We start from the raw sequence: 18,727 nt of genomic DNA, 5'->3' as shown, positions 1-18,727 counted from the left end.
ATTGTTTCAGCTCTTTAAAAAAAATTTTACAAAACAAAGCCATTTATTAAACACTAAAATATAGTTTTTAAATGATCAATTTATTTATTGAAGAGGAAAAAAAAAAAGTTATCCAACACCAACTAGCCTTGTGTGAAAAGGGTAATTATCCAATCAAACAATTAACCAAATGTAATTGATAATTGGGTTTAATTAGACTAGACATGGGGGGCACACTGGCTTAATGGTTAGAACGTTTGCCTTGCACCTCCAGAGTTGGGGATTCAAATCCCTGTGTCTGCAGAGTTTGCATGTTTCATCCAGCTACTCTGGATTCCTCTGCCAGTTCAAAGACATGCTCTGTAGCTTGATTGGCATTTCTAAATTGTGATTGTGATTACCCTGTCAGAGTATCAACCTGCTTTGTGCCCTGAGTTCCCTGGGATAGGTGCCAGGCTCCATGTGACCCTGTGTAAAATAAGTGGCATGGAAAATGGATGGATGGATAGACTAGACACACCCAGGTTTAATTACTGCCAGCCCTGTTGAATCTAATCATCAATTTCCAGCAATGTGATTTAAGCTAAAATGTCTCAACGAGAAGCGTACTTTACCATAATCAAAATAAATTCCAGAAGAGATGCGAAAGAAGGACTCCAGCAAACTAGTGAGAGTGAGAACCAATATCTCCAAATGGAGAAAACTTGAAACAGTGTTAAATCTTCCCAGAAGCAGCTAGTCTACCAAATATCTTCCAAAAGCACATCAAAGACTCATCCAGGAAGTTACAAAAGATCCAAGATAAGGTCATGATTCCACCACAAGAGACTTCACAAAAATTATACCCATGGGAGTTACAAATAGAAAACTATACTGGTAACCAAGAGGAACACATCAAAGCCCTTTGGGATAATATTTTATGGACTGGCAAGCCAAAAGTGGAAATTTATGGAAGACTTTGGTCCCATTACATCTGACACATGAACTGCAATTGCTCAGAGATCAATCTCCAGTATCTGAGGGAGGAAAAACCTCTCAATCCAAGAATGAGACAGATGAGTCCTGTTTTTCCAACTATTTTGTCTTTACAATCACTTACTGTACTGGGTCTAGGAACACAAAGAGTGATGCACTTTCACATCAATATGATGCTTCACTTCAATATGCCTTTAGCCTGGCATTGGAGGAGGCTGTCTTTCAGACTCAGCAAACTGACTCAGACCCCTTCTGTGCCCAGGTCTTACATTGGCACCATTATGTTCTTTCAGTGAAACATTGAGAGATAGAGAAGACCATGAAGTTAATCTTCTATTGGTTCTCGTGGCCTCAGATACACCATGACGTCAATGAGTATATGTGCACATGCACCACCTCAGCAATGCCAAAGGCCATGGTCTAAGAGGTGGCAGACAAGAGGTGCAGGAGGTCCTGGAGGAGAACTCTCTTCTCTCAGGTGGGCCTCACAGTGTATGATAGGCTGAATGAAGATCTGTGGTATGTTTTTCAAACTTAAAATTTGTTTTCAGGCAAAAAAGGCACAGTTGCTTTAAAATAAAATAAATCAAACGTTTTTGATAAGTAATAGATGTTACTTTTTATATGAAACATGACATAAACTTAATTTCATCTGTTAAAATCTTTTTTTTAAATACAAATTTTTTTAAAGTAACAAAGTTTGACTTCCACTCAGTACATTTTTGGCTGGATAATTCCACTTTTAACTGAGTAAGATTTTGACACATTATTTATACTTTGACTTAAGTATAATTTCTCAGTATTTTTTTTTATACCCCGGGGAGAGATTGTACTGTATATACAAAGTCAGCTAGGAGAAGGTGGGGTTTCATGGTCTTTCTACCAAACTGCAGCTATTTCTAACCACCACCTGCACTCAGTAGCATAATTGAGTTGCTAACTTTTTTTTCCTAATAAAAGCCTCACCCTCTATCACTGTCACTTTTGATGACAGTGGCTTTCAGTTTCTCTCTGTAAAGAAGCCGGGGGTTTCCAGTAAGAAAAGTCCACCTTCCACCAAACGAGTTGCGACATGGCCTAAGCAAAATAGCCTTGCAGTTAATGACAGCTCAGTGAGCATAAATCTCTAGAGTAAACACATCTGCTGCCATATCATGACAATAATCCTGTGCTTGAGGGTTGATAAAGGTAAGAAAAGAGCAGCCCTCATTCACCGCAGAAATAATCCCATGGAGGGTAAAAAAACCCGGACAAAGCTGCAAACAGCCTCTTTCAGTGATAGATGTCTGTGGGAGGATTAGATTTGCTTCAGAGCAAAAGAAGTGCTAAAGTATCAGAGTCTCGTTAAAAGCAGGAGCCACCCCGAGCACGGTACTCTGCCAATGTCCCTCCCTCTCTCACTTCTTACATTAGACAGACCAATTTCTCCACACTCAACGTGATACCCACCCACATGTTGCCTTTGTAATGAATGGGAAAAAAGACCTCCTAGAACAAGGAAATATTTCAAGTATTGCTTAGAATGTATGCAAGTTTGAGTTCCAGACAAAGATAAATTAATTTTAGAGAAAACTGGGCTGTTTTACTTCTTGTAAAAAGGGGAAATATGTGCCTGATTATACCCCACCCAGTCTTTAGAGATGCCGATTCTTAGTACTGATGCTATGGTTTGGTATATACAGTACAGTGGGGTCCAAATGTCTGAGAGCACTAGTGAAAATGCTTCTGTTTGGCATTCTTTATAGCAATAACTTGAGTGAAAAGTAGTATCTTAGAAATATTTACATGAATTTCAGAGTTTCTTAGTATTTGGTTTGTCTCCTTTCTGACACAGACTCCACAAGCTGGTGTAAAACCTGACGATCCACGTTATATCAAATCCATTGCCGTGTCATCTGATCACATGCTTCAATGGAAGGGATAAGACTCAAAGAAAATCTGATTTTTTGTACAAAGGAGTTAACATGGGCAATATCACAAATTTGCTTAAAAAAAGAATCCCAACTTTTCAATGTTCTCTCAGACTTTTTGACCCCAGTGTACATTCATGCCAGAAACAGGAAACATTTTCTGATATCAAAACATCTCTTTCCCGTTCACTCTTATTTCATATATCTGCATGCTGGTCCTCATTAATGTTTTTCTGCACTTTGTCCTGATCTGCATACCGGAGTTTCTTTACAGTGCCTATATAGTCCCAGCAGGCATTATGCCTGTTTTCCCTCATCCCAGAAACAGCCACTCAGAAAGTCCTTTGCACTTGTATGTTTTATTATATAATAGGCCCTGGCCTGCTCCTACATAAGTCTTGATGTGTACCATATGTTGAAAGCGATCCTTCACTGCTATGATCCAGAATGAAAACGCAATTATAGCTCGTCAGAGCTCCCCCTCAGACAAACAGAATATAGCTGTTAGGACTATGACATCCTAAAACAGAGAACCTGAAATGTGGGCAATCCATAACTGTACCGCAGACTGTTGGTCATAGTGACAGAGTGCGTAAGAAGGCAAGGAGCTATGCGGTGTCCTGGAAAGCCCACACACCACTTGTAGTACCTAACAGGGCCTGACCACCAGCAGGAGCTACTTAGAATTTAATAGCCCATAGCTCGCTTTATGAGCTGCTGCCAGAAAGCACAGAAAACATGTTAAGAGAGTCTCAACAAACCATAATCCTCACACATACCTGCTTCAGAATGTACCACACTGCACCAGCCCTGGGTTTACTGTGTAACAAGTGATAAGAGATGAGCTGGAAGATTAGCAGCAAAAAAAAATAATAATAATAAAATGTCAAAGGCATTTCAGCATCAGGTTCCTAAAAATTCAACAAATTACACATTTCCCCGCTGATCACTACAGTACATGCTACACTGATTTCTGCACTTTGTGCAAATTTAACATTAAAGAGTGGATTGCAAGTGTGTGATGTGTGAAACTCTTTTTTTTTTTTTTCAATAAACACTATGTCCTCAAATAATGTGACTAACCATACTACTGAATCTAACACCATAATATAAGCACTTGCACAGAACACTAACTCTCAGTCTGGCATTTTTGATCCTGCTACTTTCTAATAACTATAAGCCACTGCTTTCCATTGTTAGCTAGTGTCAAATCAGTAGGAAAAAAGCATGATCATAGTGCAGTCATATTCACAAAACGTAGCAATGAAAAATAAAACATAGAAGTACAATTCCCAAATGTCACAATAAATAGCTCCCTAACAAAAAATAAATAATAAATGTTTAACAGTGACAATGACATAACTGACTGCTTAACATTAGTTAGCTAGCTGAAACAACTTGGTATCAGTGGGTACAATTTCAACAACAAGGGCATGTTGATTGGCTCACAGGTTGGTCGCTAGGTAGCTAACTGGAGAATAAATTAAATGTTTTACCTGTTCATCTGTTTACCTATACATCTGCTCATTTCTGCAGCATCTAGTGCATAAAATCATGTGGATACAGGTCAAGACGTTCAGTTAATGTTTACAAAAATAAAGTGTGATCTCTGTGATCGTGGCACACAAAACAGTCTCTAGAGTTTATACAGAATGGAGTGAAAAACAAAAAACATCCTGTGAGTGGAGAGTCTGCAGGCTGTTGATAAGATAGATCAGAGGAGAATGACCAGACTGGTCTTTGACAGGAAGTCTATAGTAACTAAAATAATCACTCTTTATAGCAGAACACACAACACATCAAACCTTGAGGTGGATGGCTACAACATCAGAAGACCACATCAGGTTCCACTCCTGTCAGCCAAGAACGAGAATGTGACTGAAGGATTAGATATCTGCTTAAATGAGCAGTATAGGTGTTCCTGTGAAAGTTTTTGCAACTAAGAAATAACTAACAAACTGCAGCCTGTAGTATGTAGTATGTGATGCTGTTGTGTTGTGTTTTGTTTTGTTTTCCTGCTTTAATTTGCCATTCAGTGGAAAACACCAACAACCCGAATCTACACTGGAACAAAATTTCAAAGCCTGATTAAATGGTGTGCGTGTTAATATGCACATCTCATTATTGTGTTGATATGTAGAGTCACCAAATCGGTGGCCACACTGAGGATAATCACTGGGTGTCTGTGCTCTGTCTTAATGTGTTTTCATAATTGCAATGCTGCTATGCACGTCTCACACAGAATATCACTTTACTTTACAGTTGTACTGCAACGGTTTGCTGGGAAAAAGAGCAAAAGGTCTGACTAGAATGGTTTTAAATGTAGTACTGTATAAAACAATAAACGATAGTTATGTACAGTTCCTGTAAATCCAGGAGGCTTGTGTTACTGGAATCTGCTAATACCATTGTTTCACTTCTAAATACACCACCTAGTTTCCTGGAAAATAAACAGGTGCTAGTCACTTCTGGCTCTTTGGGGACACCTGGTGGTGACTCCAGTTATAATTCTCATGCTGGTGCACCTGGACCACTTCATGTAGTTAGAGAGAAATGACATTAACAGCACCGATAACAAATAAGCATGAGTGTTTTTGTGTGATCTGCATTAAAATATGACCTCTGAAATAAGGACTGTACATTTCTATCAAACATATCGGTGTTAATATTGACAGAAGTCTAATCAATCTATTACTTACGTATCCAGTACTTTTAGATCATCTTTTTACATATATATATATATATATATATATATATATATATATATATATATATATATATATATATATATATATATATATATGTTGGATTTTGAGACCATCATGAGCTGTTTGCCAGTGTTAGTGTTCACACCATCCTGAATATTTTTGAGAAAAGATATTACATGTGAGCAGCTTCAGTCAAAAGGCTGAGGATGCCTCAGCTGGTACAGTGCAGTCACTGTCAGCTCTCCTGAAGACCACATTTCTCAGAGTCTGACCTGGAGGGAGACTGTACACAGCAGAACTGGGAGCTCACAAGAACAGCCAGATCACCACCTCCACCTGAGCCCCCATACCGTTCCTCATTTACAACAGATTTCGCTTGAAGCCTTGTCAGGTTTTTTTTGTTTGTTTGTTTACTATTTATTGAATACACGCACACATGCGCACACATTAATACAGCATTAGTCAAATCACAAGGGACACAGTGAAGTGCCAAAAGTTTCAAGTACTACCGAAAATGTTAAGCAGTGGTGCTGACACGTGTGGTGAAAACATATCTTTGCTCTTGATTGACAGCAGTGGTGGACTTCCAGGCTTGTTTGTGTCTGACGGGAAAGCATGCTCAGGGAAAAAGAGAATGTAGCGGGAAAACAGGGATTGAGAGAGAAAACCTCCAAAACAAGAGGTTTGGTATTTGGAGTGAAGGGTTTGGGAGATAGCTTTAATAGTGTAATGGTATATCTTGGAAAGGAAATCTAAAATAGCTTCATTGTCAATATTGTGCTACTGGTATCACAATAAAATAACAAACAAGAAGGACATAATAAATTCATGGTTCAGTGAGTGAGTGGAATACCATCAGGGCTAGAATGTTTAATGAAGAATTCCCATTTGCTCGTTTCCTTGGCGAGTACAAATAGCAAAACCATCACCCCATCACCCCACTCAGGTAGCTTATAAAAGGCTCCTGCTACGTCAAGTCCGACCTCTGGCCATTCTCTGTGATGCACCCAGTCATATAACAAAGTTTATAACCTTCCACTTTACTAACTTTCTGACACAGTCTTAACTGATAATAAAAATTGCTCAAAATGCTGATACTGCTCTCCATTGAGGATAAGACATCCTCAGAGTGGAGTCCAAAAATATCAGTCACTACTGGTCACACTGTTTTAAGCATGAGAATCATTCACTCACTACAGAGCACATGAGCTGCAACAATTACAATGAATCAGTGGAGATTCATATTGCTGCTTGACAAACATCAAGTCACACTCATTTACATTTACTTGTCCAGAGCACCTTTTCATTTATCTTATTTATACACCTGAGCAGTTGAGGGCTAAGGGCAGTTTGGCAGTGCTGGGATTTGAATTCATGACCTTCTGATCAGAAGGTTAACATCTTAATTGCTGAGCAACCTCAGCAATGCCCTTGACCTGCATTGCATCATGCTAGATTTGATCAGTCATGCACCAAAGCATCCTGGCCCAAAGTATTTTCCCTGCACCATTATGTTCTACATTAGCTGATCTACCTGCTACAAAATTGAAAGCTGCCATATAACCTCGCGGCTCTTGCCTGGTTTCCTGCTGAAGCTAAACAGGGCTGAGTCTGGTCAGTACCTTGATGGGAGACTTCCTGAGGAAAACTTAGGTTATGTAAGTGCTATTAGTGAGGCTAGCAAGGGGTGCTCACCCTGTGGTCTGTGTGGGTTCTAATGCCCCAGTATAGTGACAAAATACTGTAAAAACAGCACTGTGTTTTGGATGAGATGTCAAACCTGACTTTCTGTGGTCATTAAAAATCCCAGGACACTCCTCGTAAAGAGTAGTGGTATACCCCTGGTGTCCTGGTGAAATTCCCCCATTGGCCCTTCTCTATCATGGCCCCCTAATAATCTCCATCTCTGAATTGGCTACATCACTCTCTCCTCTCCAGTAAAAGCTGGTGTGTGTTCTGGTGCACTACGGCTGCCATCACATCATCCAGGTGGATGCTACATTGAGGAGGTTGAGGAGATTTCCCCCATACTATATAAAGCGTTTTGAGTGCCTAGAAAAGCGCTATATAAATCTAAGGAATTATGATGTGTAGCGCGTGCACTCCCTGACAGCCTTGGGCCAATAGGTAGGCAGGTCTTTCTTCAGAATATGAGCATCTGTCCACTTCCAGAGCTTGCTTGCCCAACCTTGACATTGCTTGGAGTTTTAGTGGTTGATGTAAAATACACTGCACTGTCAATGAATAGTGCCCTGGAAGTGTGGTCATGTTTAGTTCTGACACAGATACCACAGATGTGACCTACAGTGTATGCTGCATAGCTCAATCCATCTGCTGTGACCCGATTTTTCAGTAGTAGCAAATCTACTTCTCGACTGTCTTCTCGAGAATGTCACTAAGTTGAACAAATTGGTCACTGCCATACAATGAGTTTATTAATCTGAATGGTCAAGCTTGACATTAAATAAATCACTGAAATAAATAAACTCAATTAACTAGAATCAATAAACAGACTTTCAATTTTAGTGACGGCAGAGAAGATGACTAAGGGTAGCCTGTGGCCTCCAGGTCATATTTCTGACAGAAAGAGACAATGATTTGGTGCCTCTGGGTGTCTGTACTAAAGACCTTGCACGTACCAGTGGTAGATGGCACAGTGTGCTTTTATCAGGCTTCGGGGAATGGTGTTTTGACCAGCCACTTTGTCTTCTCACCTGCATGAAAAATCTGAGCATCTACTACAATTCAATGCGATGTCTTCTGCTGCTTGGGTAGGATTGCCTTTAGGATTTTGTACCTTGCATTTATGGGCATCTAATTAGGGGTCAGGAGCAATTGGATTCAACCCACATTCACCATTAGCATCATACGGAGCCTTCAGCGCAAATGAATCTGTATCTGCAGTGCCTGTGCTACAATACACTGACACAAACAATAGGGAAGAAGGAGCTTAGTGGAGACCTTTTATAGTGGTCACAAGGAGACAATTTTGTTATTTGTACTCTGCATGGAAAGGAGCAAATGAGAATAATTCACCGGTTCCATAGGGAAATGCCCTGGCGATCTGAAAAAAGGACGTAGAACACAAATTTCCAGATGTGCCTTGAAATATGATTCTAGCATAAAACATTTCCCTATCAAAATACCGCACAAAATCAGTCAAACAAATGGTGAATGTGCTTAACGTTTCCAGGTGGGAATAGTGAATAGGGGATTAATAGTGACTATTGTTAAAATCAGAAATAAGTCACAGCTAAGCTTAGTCACCCCTAACTACATATCTGTCTTTCCAAAATTCAAAAAGTAAAAGGAAACCTCTTTGAACTGTGTAAAATTTGAAGCCCTTTTTGTAAACTCAGCTGACAAGCTTCTCTCTTCTTAATGCAAAACAATGAGAAATCCATCTTAACATTAAAACTAGTACATTGAAGAACCACTTAACATAAATAAACATTCTTTAGGAAAGGCAAGATCTCACGAAAATGCTACAGTAAAATTGTCAACATAGTCCAGTGTGAGTCCAGAACAAATGTTCACAGTTCACAGTTTTGAGACAGATTTGTGAAAGCATTTTCCTCACAAAGAGTTTTTCATTCAGAACAGAGATCCTCTCTGTGTGATCTTAAAAGTACAATAAACACATTACGGTGAATAACCTTTTTATGTCGTTTGAGTGTTAGTCATAAACCATTTTGAGCCAAACATTGTAATATCTCTTAAACTTCAAGTCACAGAAAACTATACCTTAAATAACTTTTCAAATCTAATTTAACAGCGTACCATCTAAATATACTCAAAAATATACTATTGTTAAATTAAAATAATTCTCACAAGCTCCTTTGGTGAGCTGAATACATTAAAACACAAAGTGCTGAACAGCGACAAAATACTGATCTTTAAACGTGTTTTCATATAGCTCACTTATATATTCTTGGACGACAGTTAAAAATACACATTTAAAAGAGTTTCTTTTTAAATAGCAAACATAGTACAACAGGTATAAAAGCACATTGTTGGCAATATTGTAAACCACTGATGAAAAATTACTCTTCCTCCATTGACTTCTCGATCTCCTTCAGCCTTCGCACAAACTCTTGAGCTTCTCTGTCTCCTGTCCTTGCCTCTAGCATCTTCATGATTGGTTTCTCTGGATCAGTAAAACAGATTGAGTCAGGAAGGAATCTAGTCGAACACACATAGCAATCGATAATTCATAGACATCAAATGAGATGTTCTTAGATTTAGCCATAAATAAATAGATAGAATGTAACCAATTCTGTCTTAAGCCCTATTCGGATTGGATTCGTTTAACAAGGGGATGTACATGTACTCAGTGATAAAAATCGCACATTCGGACGACCACTGGAGGAGAGGGTTTCTAGTGGATTGTATTTTCTACGAGCCCGGGTATTTGCGTCACGTGGTCATATGATCAACATGGCGTCCAAGTGGTCAGGGAGGCACTGGAGTAGCAAAGAGACGCTTATTTTCATTTGGGGCAAACTAAAGTTCCAGCAACAATTCATCCCTCCATCTGTTCTCCATATCACTTATCCTACACAAGGTCGCGGTGGAGCTTGGAGCCTACCTCAGGGAACTTGGGGCACAAGGCAGGGACACCTTGGACGGGGTGCTAACCCATCGCAGGGCACAATCGCATGCCCACTCACACACTACGAACAATTTGGAAATGCTAATCAGCTTACAAAGCATGTCTTTGGACTGGTGGAGGAAACCGGAGTACCCAGAGGAAAGCCCCAAAGCACTGGGAGAACATCCAAACCCCAACCCTGGTGGTGTGAGGTAAACATGCTAGCCACTGTGTCCCCCAGCATCAATTCAATATTTGAAAATACAATCAGTATCTACAAGCATCCTTTTATTTGTTTTGCAACTTGGACAGTGTTTAATCACAGAGGAGCAACTGTAAAATAGGAAATTACCCAAGTACCCCATGTAAATATAAAATCATCCAGATAGTACTTTAGTTGTTGATGTTTTATTGTCATGCATCTTTAGAGAGTGGGAGGGATAGCATACCACTTGGTTTCTGACGAGACAGATGTAGGATTAAAGGCTGCAGAGTTTTTCCTGCAGCAGTGGCATTGGGTCGGCCTGGCCAACAGAAGTCACTCAGGGGGGCCACTGCTTCCCCAGCAAAATCATTGGTTGATAGCCAGTCATAATCCATCACAGTGAAGGTGAGGCAAGCGCACCTGTGTCTGTACTGGTCAGGGCTTACATGACTGTGGAGATATCATCAACATGAGAGAATGTTCCTTTGGAAGAAGATAGTTTTCTATATACTACCTTGTATACTACCAGTCCTACTTACAAATAGAAGAGCTCATCAAAAACTGGGTGCAGAGTTTTGAGCTTCACTTGTGTGCGCTGACTCCTGGAGTTAGGGAAGAGGTGGTGAGGGCAGAGCTCTACTATGACAAATGGATCACTTAGACCTGAAAGAGCAAAAAAATAGGGGACCCACGATGATACAACCACAAACAAGATAACTCATTTACCAATCAAAACTACACTTTTGTCTGGTGCAAACCATATGATTTTGTAATCCCAAGGACTATAACATGTGCCATTTACGTCGCAGTTTACAAATAAATGTCTGAGATTGGATTTAGTTGTGTAAGTCAAAGCGTGTATGTGTGAAGGTCAGTCCAGGATCAGACTCACCATTAGCATCCAGGGCAATGAGATCAGCCGCATGCAGTATCTCCACGGTGAGTCTTTGTTCAGGAGCATCATAGTAACATTTAATACTTATGCGCCCAAATCGACTGTGCTTCAAGATTCTCTGAAATGTAGACATATTGTAGTAATGAACTACAGAAGAACTACCGACCTTGGATGTATAAATATTGACTGATTTATGATTAGTACTAACTAGGTTACATCTAAATGCCATGCAAACTAAATGTGTTCAAAAAATAAACAACTGATTTAATGTGTTAAGCCTGGTTCAAAACGCATATTGGCAAAGAGGAAATAATCATGAGAGGAAGGAAACTCTTTGTGATGACTCTTTCTAATTAACACCTTGCAGGACGGGTGTCAAAGCCCAGCAGGGCTAGAACCTACCTGCTGTGATATCTTTTCTAGGAAGTACTGCTCGATCAGCTCGAAGGATGTACACTTGTTCAGTCGCAGCTCTTCTTCCAGGACCTGTAATGGAAAATGGGTTTAGTCAATAGCAAATTAACATCCCTTATCACCAAAGTTTAAACAGAGAAACTAGTTTTTACCTTGTAGTCCCCAGATTTGAGGTCCTCCAAGAGTAGCCCATCTCCACTGGCATGGAAGAACCGCACCAAGGTCTAAAGGAAGACACCAGAGAAGAGATAGTGGGTTTTCTCCCTATAGGGCCAGAGGTTTTAGGCAAGGTTCTTTTCAACCTCGTCCAAGCTGCTACTAAATGCTGCACCAGCACTCATTAGATTTAATTGGAAACCATTCTGTCAGTGCTTTCTATCAGACCTGCACAAACACTTATAACAGCATGGGATTCCTGTTATGCTAATAGACCAACTATATGGTGTGCAGCATGTTCACCCACACAACCTAGCAACTCATGACTTTTCATACAAATCTGTCCTGCATTCCTGCCAATTCCTGTCACTTGGAATAGTACTACTAGCACATTGTCATTCATGTGGGGTCTCCCTTTAATAAATGGACAAGTGGCTGCCAGGATGACTGATTATTAACTGATGGGATGCCATAATGCTGAGAGTATTGCAGTAAGTATTAACAGAATAGTTTAGCCAAATACAACAAGGACAATTTTACCTGTACTCAAATCTGCTGCACTCAAGACTGCTGGGGCAATCTGTTATACATATGAGTTGTGCAGCAATACATGTTATTAATCATGTTTTTACAAGCCAAATCTTTGTTTAAAGTCAATGTACAAGTTTCTTTAGCTGTATCTCTTGCCCCGTATCAACCCATAATTCAATAGGGGGGATTTTATTATCTAATAAATGGACTGAAACCTTTCAATGGTCAATGCCCCAAAGCATGGAATCAGATGCACAGCTCTGTGCACTGATTACTAGAATGGATCCCCCTGTTTAGCTGGTTCATTTGGACTTCACAAATGAGAAGATACTCTCACAGTTTTATTACTTACAGTTTTTTTTCAATTATTGATATAGTTTTAGTTTATATCAGTGTTAATTCTTTTTTTGATAGCTCGATTTACTGCTATTATCAGTATAATGTTAAAAACTGTTAACATAGTGTCTGGTAGGTATTTAATGTTAGACATGAGATATGGTGTTTTTATAATTATAGTTATATTAAATTTTAGGTTTATTAAAACGAGCTTAGTTAGGTATTGACTACAAAATTATGGTTATGATTTGTGCCATTTGGAGATGTGATCTTTCTGCACTGATAACAGCTTCCTAGTTGCTTATAGTATTAGGGAAAGGAGAGAACGCCAACATTGACAGCTTGAGTTATGTTCAGTCACAAATACCACTATAAAATTAAACAATGTTGGTGATTTTATTTCAGTACATCCAGTACTGCCCTAAATGCTGAAAAGCAAAGATGATTAAAAATAAATAAATAAATAAAATTCTATACAAAATATATAGAGAGCACTAAACTCAAATTGTCAAATTTAAAAATGCATCAGTAGTCTTAGGTACATGTTGTGCAGTTTTATAAGGAAATTGGCTGGTAAATTTTTCATCTTGGAAAATCTGCCACAGTTCATCTGAAGACTTTGCAGGTAGAACCTGACAGCCTTCATTATGTTTTTGGCTGAAAATGGTATATTACATAATATGTTACCCTCTTTCCTGACATACAAACATTTGTCTGTAACATTTAATATTTTTTGGTAAAGTAATGTTTGGAAATCCATCCATTCATCCATTTTTTATACCACTTATCCTACACAGGGTACTGGGGAGCCTGGAGCCTATCCCAGGGGACTCGGGGCTCGAGACGGGGGACACCCTGGATGGGGTGCCAATCCACTGCAGGGCACAATCGCACACACATTCACACACTATGGAAAATTTAGGAAATTCCAATCAGCCTACAACAAATGTCTTGGAACTTGGGGAGGAAACCAGTGCTAATCGTATAGTATTGCTGTGCAGTAAGGAGTCTCTACACCATATGGGTGTAAAGCATTGCCAATATCTGTATTTGTTCAGTGCTCCAAATATTTGTGTCTGTATTTGTATTCAGAGTTAAACTGGAAGTGGGCGTGATCTGACTTAGGTCAGGTTACTGGAGAAAACCACTGACAAAAAAAACCCTGAATGGTGTGCCTCCTATCCACATCATGTTAATGAACATGAACTTTGTCCTGAGAGCAAGGTTGCTAGGGTCACCACATTAGGCTTGTTTCGGAACAAAGTTGCTGGTGAAAAAAGCAAGCCCAATTTCTGTAAACATAGGCTATGGCAAACAAAGGGTAATTGTAAGTACATACAGTGTATCTATGACATACAACACAATCCTCATATTACAGATACTGCAAATCATAAATGTGTCAAGTCTTTATGTGTGGTGTTTGATGTGTAGTTGGGGTAGGAATTTTGATCTGGCAACCCTGTGGTTCTATGAACATTGGATATCTGCCAGATGTAGTGTTTAACATGTGGATATGTTGTAAATATTTTATGCTCCCAGAACGTAATCCTTTTTTTACGTGCTTATTGCGTCAGCAGCATTTCTGCATTACAGGGAAACCTGAAGGTTACATTCATAACCAGCCTTCTATTTTATCCCTCTTAACTGCCAGGGGTGGTGCTTCACCCCCCGCAACAAGTTAACGATGAACCGACTCATCTATGACCAACTGAGACGATTTCCCCACTCACACCATCAGGAGGGGCAAAGTTGATCTTAAAGAATTTGCAGTTGGTACACAGTGAGGCCCTGGTAGGTAAGAACAGAGCCCCTAGAATGGTACACCTCTTATTAATGCCCATGAAGATGAAATGTGGAATGGCTGTGAATGGTCTGTTCATAGGCTGTGGTGTGGTGTGGTGTTCATAGGCTGTCCTCCAGTGGGCCAATCAAAGTTTAGCTGCTGTGCAGATCAAATAGCTCTGGACACAGAATAGACTGCTCTGGAGAATGACCTTCATAGAATCCAAACTGCCTGGTTCAAAAACTTGGGTGACATAACCATAGGCAGGAACCTAGAATTCAGTCACAGGTTACTCCAACAAAAATCATCTTGCCAACAAAGTATGCAGGGCAAGCTTATCACCAAGGCTTGATCCCACCATTTCTGCATATGTGATACCAATCATACCCATTTCAGATTAATATCCTGTATGGGTTCATATAGAGAGGATTTGAGGGAGGGGGCTCACAGGAAATCTACCCTGCTGTCCAAAACAAAGGTTTGATCAGCTCCATAAAAATGGGACCAGCCTCTACCAATTGGGGCAGCTGCTTCAACGCTAGCTGGACGGTCACCATAAAAAATTACCCATGCACATCAGATGTGTGGTTATATAAGCTGTTAAGCCATCAATACATCTGTAGTTCAGGCCAGTCCTGTCAGCACTTGACAAGTGTCATATCATGGGGTCTCAGTGTGTTCCTGGTGTCCTTTAAAAATTTGCTACATGGTTGTTTATTTAGTCCTTGCATTGACATATATCAAAATTGATGGTAACCGACAAGCAGAAGAGCATGTTCAGTATCACTGCTTGAAGCACAGAGTCTACTCTGGCTACTGCCATTTAATGATGGCTTGTCTGAATCCCACCAGTTGTGTCGGTGAGCTGCCGGATGCTAAGTGAGAGCCCTTGTTGAATGCTGTGGAGCAGAGCAAAGCAGCTCAGTTGCCTGTTAAAGCTCTGTATTAAAAAGTTTCCTGGATGTGGTCACAAACATCCTGTCTTAATGCTTGAGGAGGGTCCAAACCGTGAGCTATCAGAAGGGCTGCACTGAAGGATGTAAGCCATAGTTTGTGGCTTCAGCCCTACAATTAGTGATTTCAAAGTTAGTGATGCCATCCATACACTCGAAGAGGAAGCGAATTGTTTGTAGGTTTTGTTAGTGCTGTTAACTGCAGTATGTGAGAGAAACAGTTGGACATTCATACTCCTATCCCATCATCTGAAGCCAAGCTCTAGCTTTTAGAGAACGGCTCAGCAAAGAGAATGACTTAGCAAGTCATTATGGAGGGACATAAACACTCCAATCCTGTGAACCAGAATGAGCCACTAAACAAGGATAACAACAGTCTAGCTACCTATTTCAGACACTGTGGAGTATAACCTAACAAGTTAAACTAGCAACTAGAGCACTCTTGCTAGCAAGTTACAGTCAAATGCTCTGACAGAGAATGAAATGGATACACTCACTGAGATGGAGGACGAAAGTATCACAGCATTAGAGGACAGAAAATAACTGTAACTCTGACTGAAATCACAAGCTGCACAGAATAGCTTTAAACTCTATATGTGGTCCAGCAATGGGCTTCGTTGAGTAGAAAAAAGGAGCAGAAGTGACAGGGTATAAGGTGTTTATAGCTAATACTGCATTATTGTCAGTATGGCTTTTAGAAGATCTCACCATGGTGCACATGAGCACAAGAGCATATTCAGATGGAAATTGAAACAAACCAGCAACACCAATATCAATGTGCCAATTTGGTTTGCCTCTCAAACCAGCAGAAATGGGCCACTTCCTGAAAAGGAAAGCAAACTTGCACACTGATGCATCAGCACTGTGTACCGTTACTTGACATCACTAATTTCTGCACTGTGTAGGCTGCATGCACTGAATCATCTCCATTTCAACTCTTTCAAATGATCACTAACCTCTATAGTATATTGGAACCGTGTGTAGAACTCGACCTGAACACCTCTGTTTTCTGCCACTGAGTCCAGAATCATCCTCAGCAGTAGCTCCCAGAGACTCCAGAGAACCCTGTGAGGGCAGCAGAAAACCTACATTCATCACAATAAACAAGCATGCAAGCAGTACTCAAATACCTAAATTGCATTCACTTACAACAGCCACTATCATATAAAACACAACTCCTCAGTCTTGCTGTTATTTACAATTGCTACACGCCAATATATTATTACAAGCTTTTTCCTTACTATTTAGAATCAAATATGTAATTACCTTGCCAGGTTCTCCTTCACCAATGAATCACTGAGAATGACTACAGTGGAATCTAGGAATTTCATCAATGGAGACACGGCCTGGAAGAGTTTACAGTACAAGAGGTCACTGATGTGTATGTTCCTGCAACTTATAATGGCATACAAATCAATCAGAGAAAAGAAAAATTCTACTCACATCATCATTATTTATGGTGTCTGGAGAGAGGCTAATGTGCTGAATGTATCTCCTAAGCTCAGGAAGCATCTGCCATAGTAACCCAAAATGGAGAATGTCAAGAGCTGACAAATAACAAATCTCTACACCATGGGTGACGCCAAGGGTGGGCTTAGTGGGCTGAAACTCCCCCCACCCCCTTGCTTCATTATAGGATTTAATGCATGCAATTACAGATCTGCTACTCACTGGAACACAGCGAGTTCAGTTGTTGTGTGTTCACACTGGCAGTGATTTATTATTTATTTATTTATTTTGCCTCATGTCACTCTAGTCACATTAGGGTGGGTGTTCCTGTCTTGAGTTTTTGCCTGTTGCCATGGCATCTTGTTTAGGGTCTGCTAGAGCAATATGAGGACATAAACTACACAGTTACTTACAGAAAGTATTCAAAACCACAATTTTTGTGTGTGTGTGTGTGTTCCCCCACAAATCAGCTGTCTTCCTGCAAAAAAAGTGCTGGATGGAGGTGCTTGTGTATAAATTGCATCAGTGGATTATTGTCTACTAGTGTCAAAATTAAATGGAAATGTTTGCTCTTGTGGCTGTGGGTGTCTGTTTGCAGCAAAAGCACCATGTTGTTGTATTTTAGGAACACTTCAGGTCCTTGGCACCGCCGTCCCTCGTTAGTTAATTGCTAGTCGATTTGCTTTTTCATTCTTACTTATTCATGTAGCCAGTTATTGCTTTGCCTACTGTCACAACATTGAATTAAGCATTATTTTTGATAGATGCATAATCTTTTGTCCAAGTAGCTATTAAGCTAAATGAAACAACAATAGATGGAGCAGAGAGAAAGAAACATCATGAGACTGAAGACAATAGCAGACAGATGGGTTAAAAGACGGAAAAGGTGATTGACAGACCTTTCTTACAGTCAGAAACACATTACATGGGCCAAGAGGAAGGATGGGATCTGTAGACATGCATGAGTGTTTTTCATCCTGTTTGCTTTCTTAAACTTGTCCAGAGAGTCTGCAAAGTGTCATGAATAGATGCAGGGGTTAAACTGGGGTTCAGGAAGTGGGGTAGTCCTACTTCTTTCATGGTTGCCAAAATAAATTTCAATGGTTTAATATTTTGAGTTCTCAACATCAATATAATGTGAATTTTATTAAATATGTATTCATAACTAATTAAAAAATTATCATTATGTCAAGATTTACATTTCCAGCCAATTATAGTACGAGGTCTCAGCTCCAATTTCCATTTACATATAAATTGAAGGTGGGGAAGATTCACTCTCCCCGAGCTCTCCGTCCAATTTAACCCATCGAGGTCAAGTTTGTTCATTAATTCATTAACAGTCTAAGGTTCCTAATCATCTCAATCACATGAAGGAGTATTTTAGGTGTGGTTTGGTAAGTTAAAACACCTGGTAACCCAACATTGTTTAATAGTCATATCAAGCATCAAAAACTAGAAGAAATAATGAAATATTTAGCTCAGATGTTACTGTGTGATGGTGCAGTTAAAGTACCTTATCAGTGAGGTGTGTGATTAGCCTTTTAGCCTCCCTCTGCAGATCCAGGTCAGCATTATATAGCTGCCCATTTAGGGCCTTGTTCACTTGCTCCTTGCCTTCAGCACCGCATGACTCCTCCATAGCCTGCTCCACAGCCCGCCAGTCCAGCTCGCGTGGCAAGCTGGACAGATATGCTCGCACATGTTCTGTGTTGTTAAGTGCCACAGAGAGCTGCCCAAAAGCAGGTAGGGGGAGAAAGAAGAGGAAGAGGTGGGAAAAAAGTGAAAGTAAGAAGAGTAAAAATTTAAAAAGACAATAAGCAGAGTTAGAAAGAATTGAGAGAA

The 18,727-nt window shown here is 39.9% G+C and overlaps 1 protein-coding gene across 1 annotated transcript in view; it reads right to left on the bottom strand.

Annotated features, from left to right (window-relative positions):
- Window positions 1-6,005: 6,005 nt before the first annotated feature.
- The window catches only part of baiap3 (BAI1 associated protein 3), a 37,405-nt gene continuing 24,683 nt past the window's right edge, over window positions 6,006-18,727 (bottom strand). Inside the window, exons 24-33 of the mRNA XM_047150582.2 lie at window positions 18,399-18,614; window positions 16,880-16,948; window positions 16,703-16,782; window positions 16,393-16,501; window positions 11,830-11,901; window positions 11,666-11,749; window positions 11,261-11,381; window positions 10,908-11,031; window positions 10,613-10,818; window positions 6,006-9,719 (exon numbers count right to left, since the gene is read on the bottom strand). Of these exons, the coding sequence (XP_047006538.1) occupies window positions 9,616-9,719; window positions 10,613-10,818; window positions 10,908-11,031; window positions 11,261-11,381; window positions 11,666-11,749; window positions 11,830-11,901; window positions 16,393-16,501; window positions 16,703-16,782; window positions 16,880-16,948; window positions 18,399-18,614 (1,185 nt within the window). The 3' untranslated portion in view covers window positions 6,006-9,615. The remainder of the gene's footprint in view (window positions 9,720-10,612; window positions 10,819-10,907; window positions 11,032-11,260; window positions 11,382-11,665; window positions 11,750-11,829; window positions 11,902-16,392; window positions 16,502-16,702; window positions 16,783-16,879; window positions 16,949-18,398; window positions 18,615-18,727) is intronic.

This window comes from Ictalurus punctatus, chromosome 24 (assembly GCF_001660625.3).
Source record: "Ictalurus punctatus breed USDA103 chromosome 24, Coco_2.0, whole genome shotgun sequence".
In the NCBI taxonomy this organism is placed as follows: domain Eukaryota; kingdom Metazoa; phylum Chordata; class Actinopteri; order Siluriformes; family Ictaluridae; genus Ictalurus; species Ictalurus punctatus.
The sequence above is the reverse complement of the archived record's forward strand: the minus strand, read 5'-3'. Positions and strand labels throughout refer to the sequence as shown.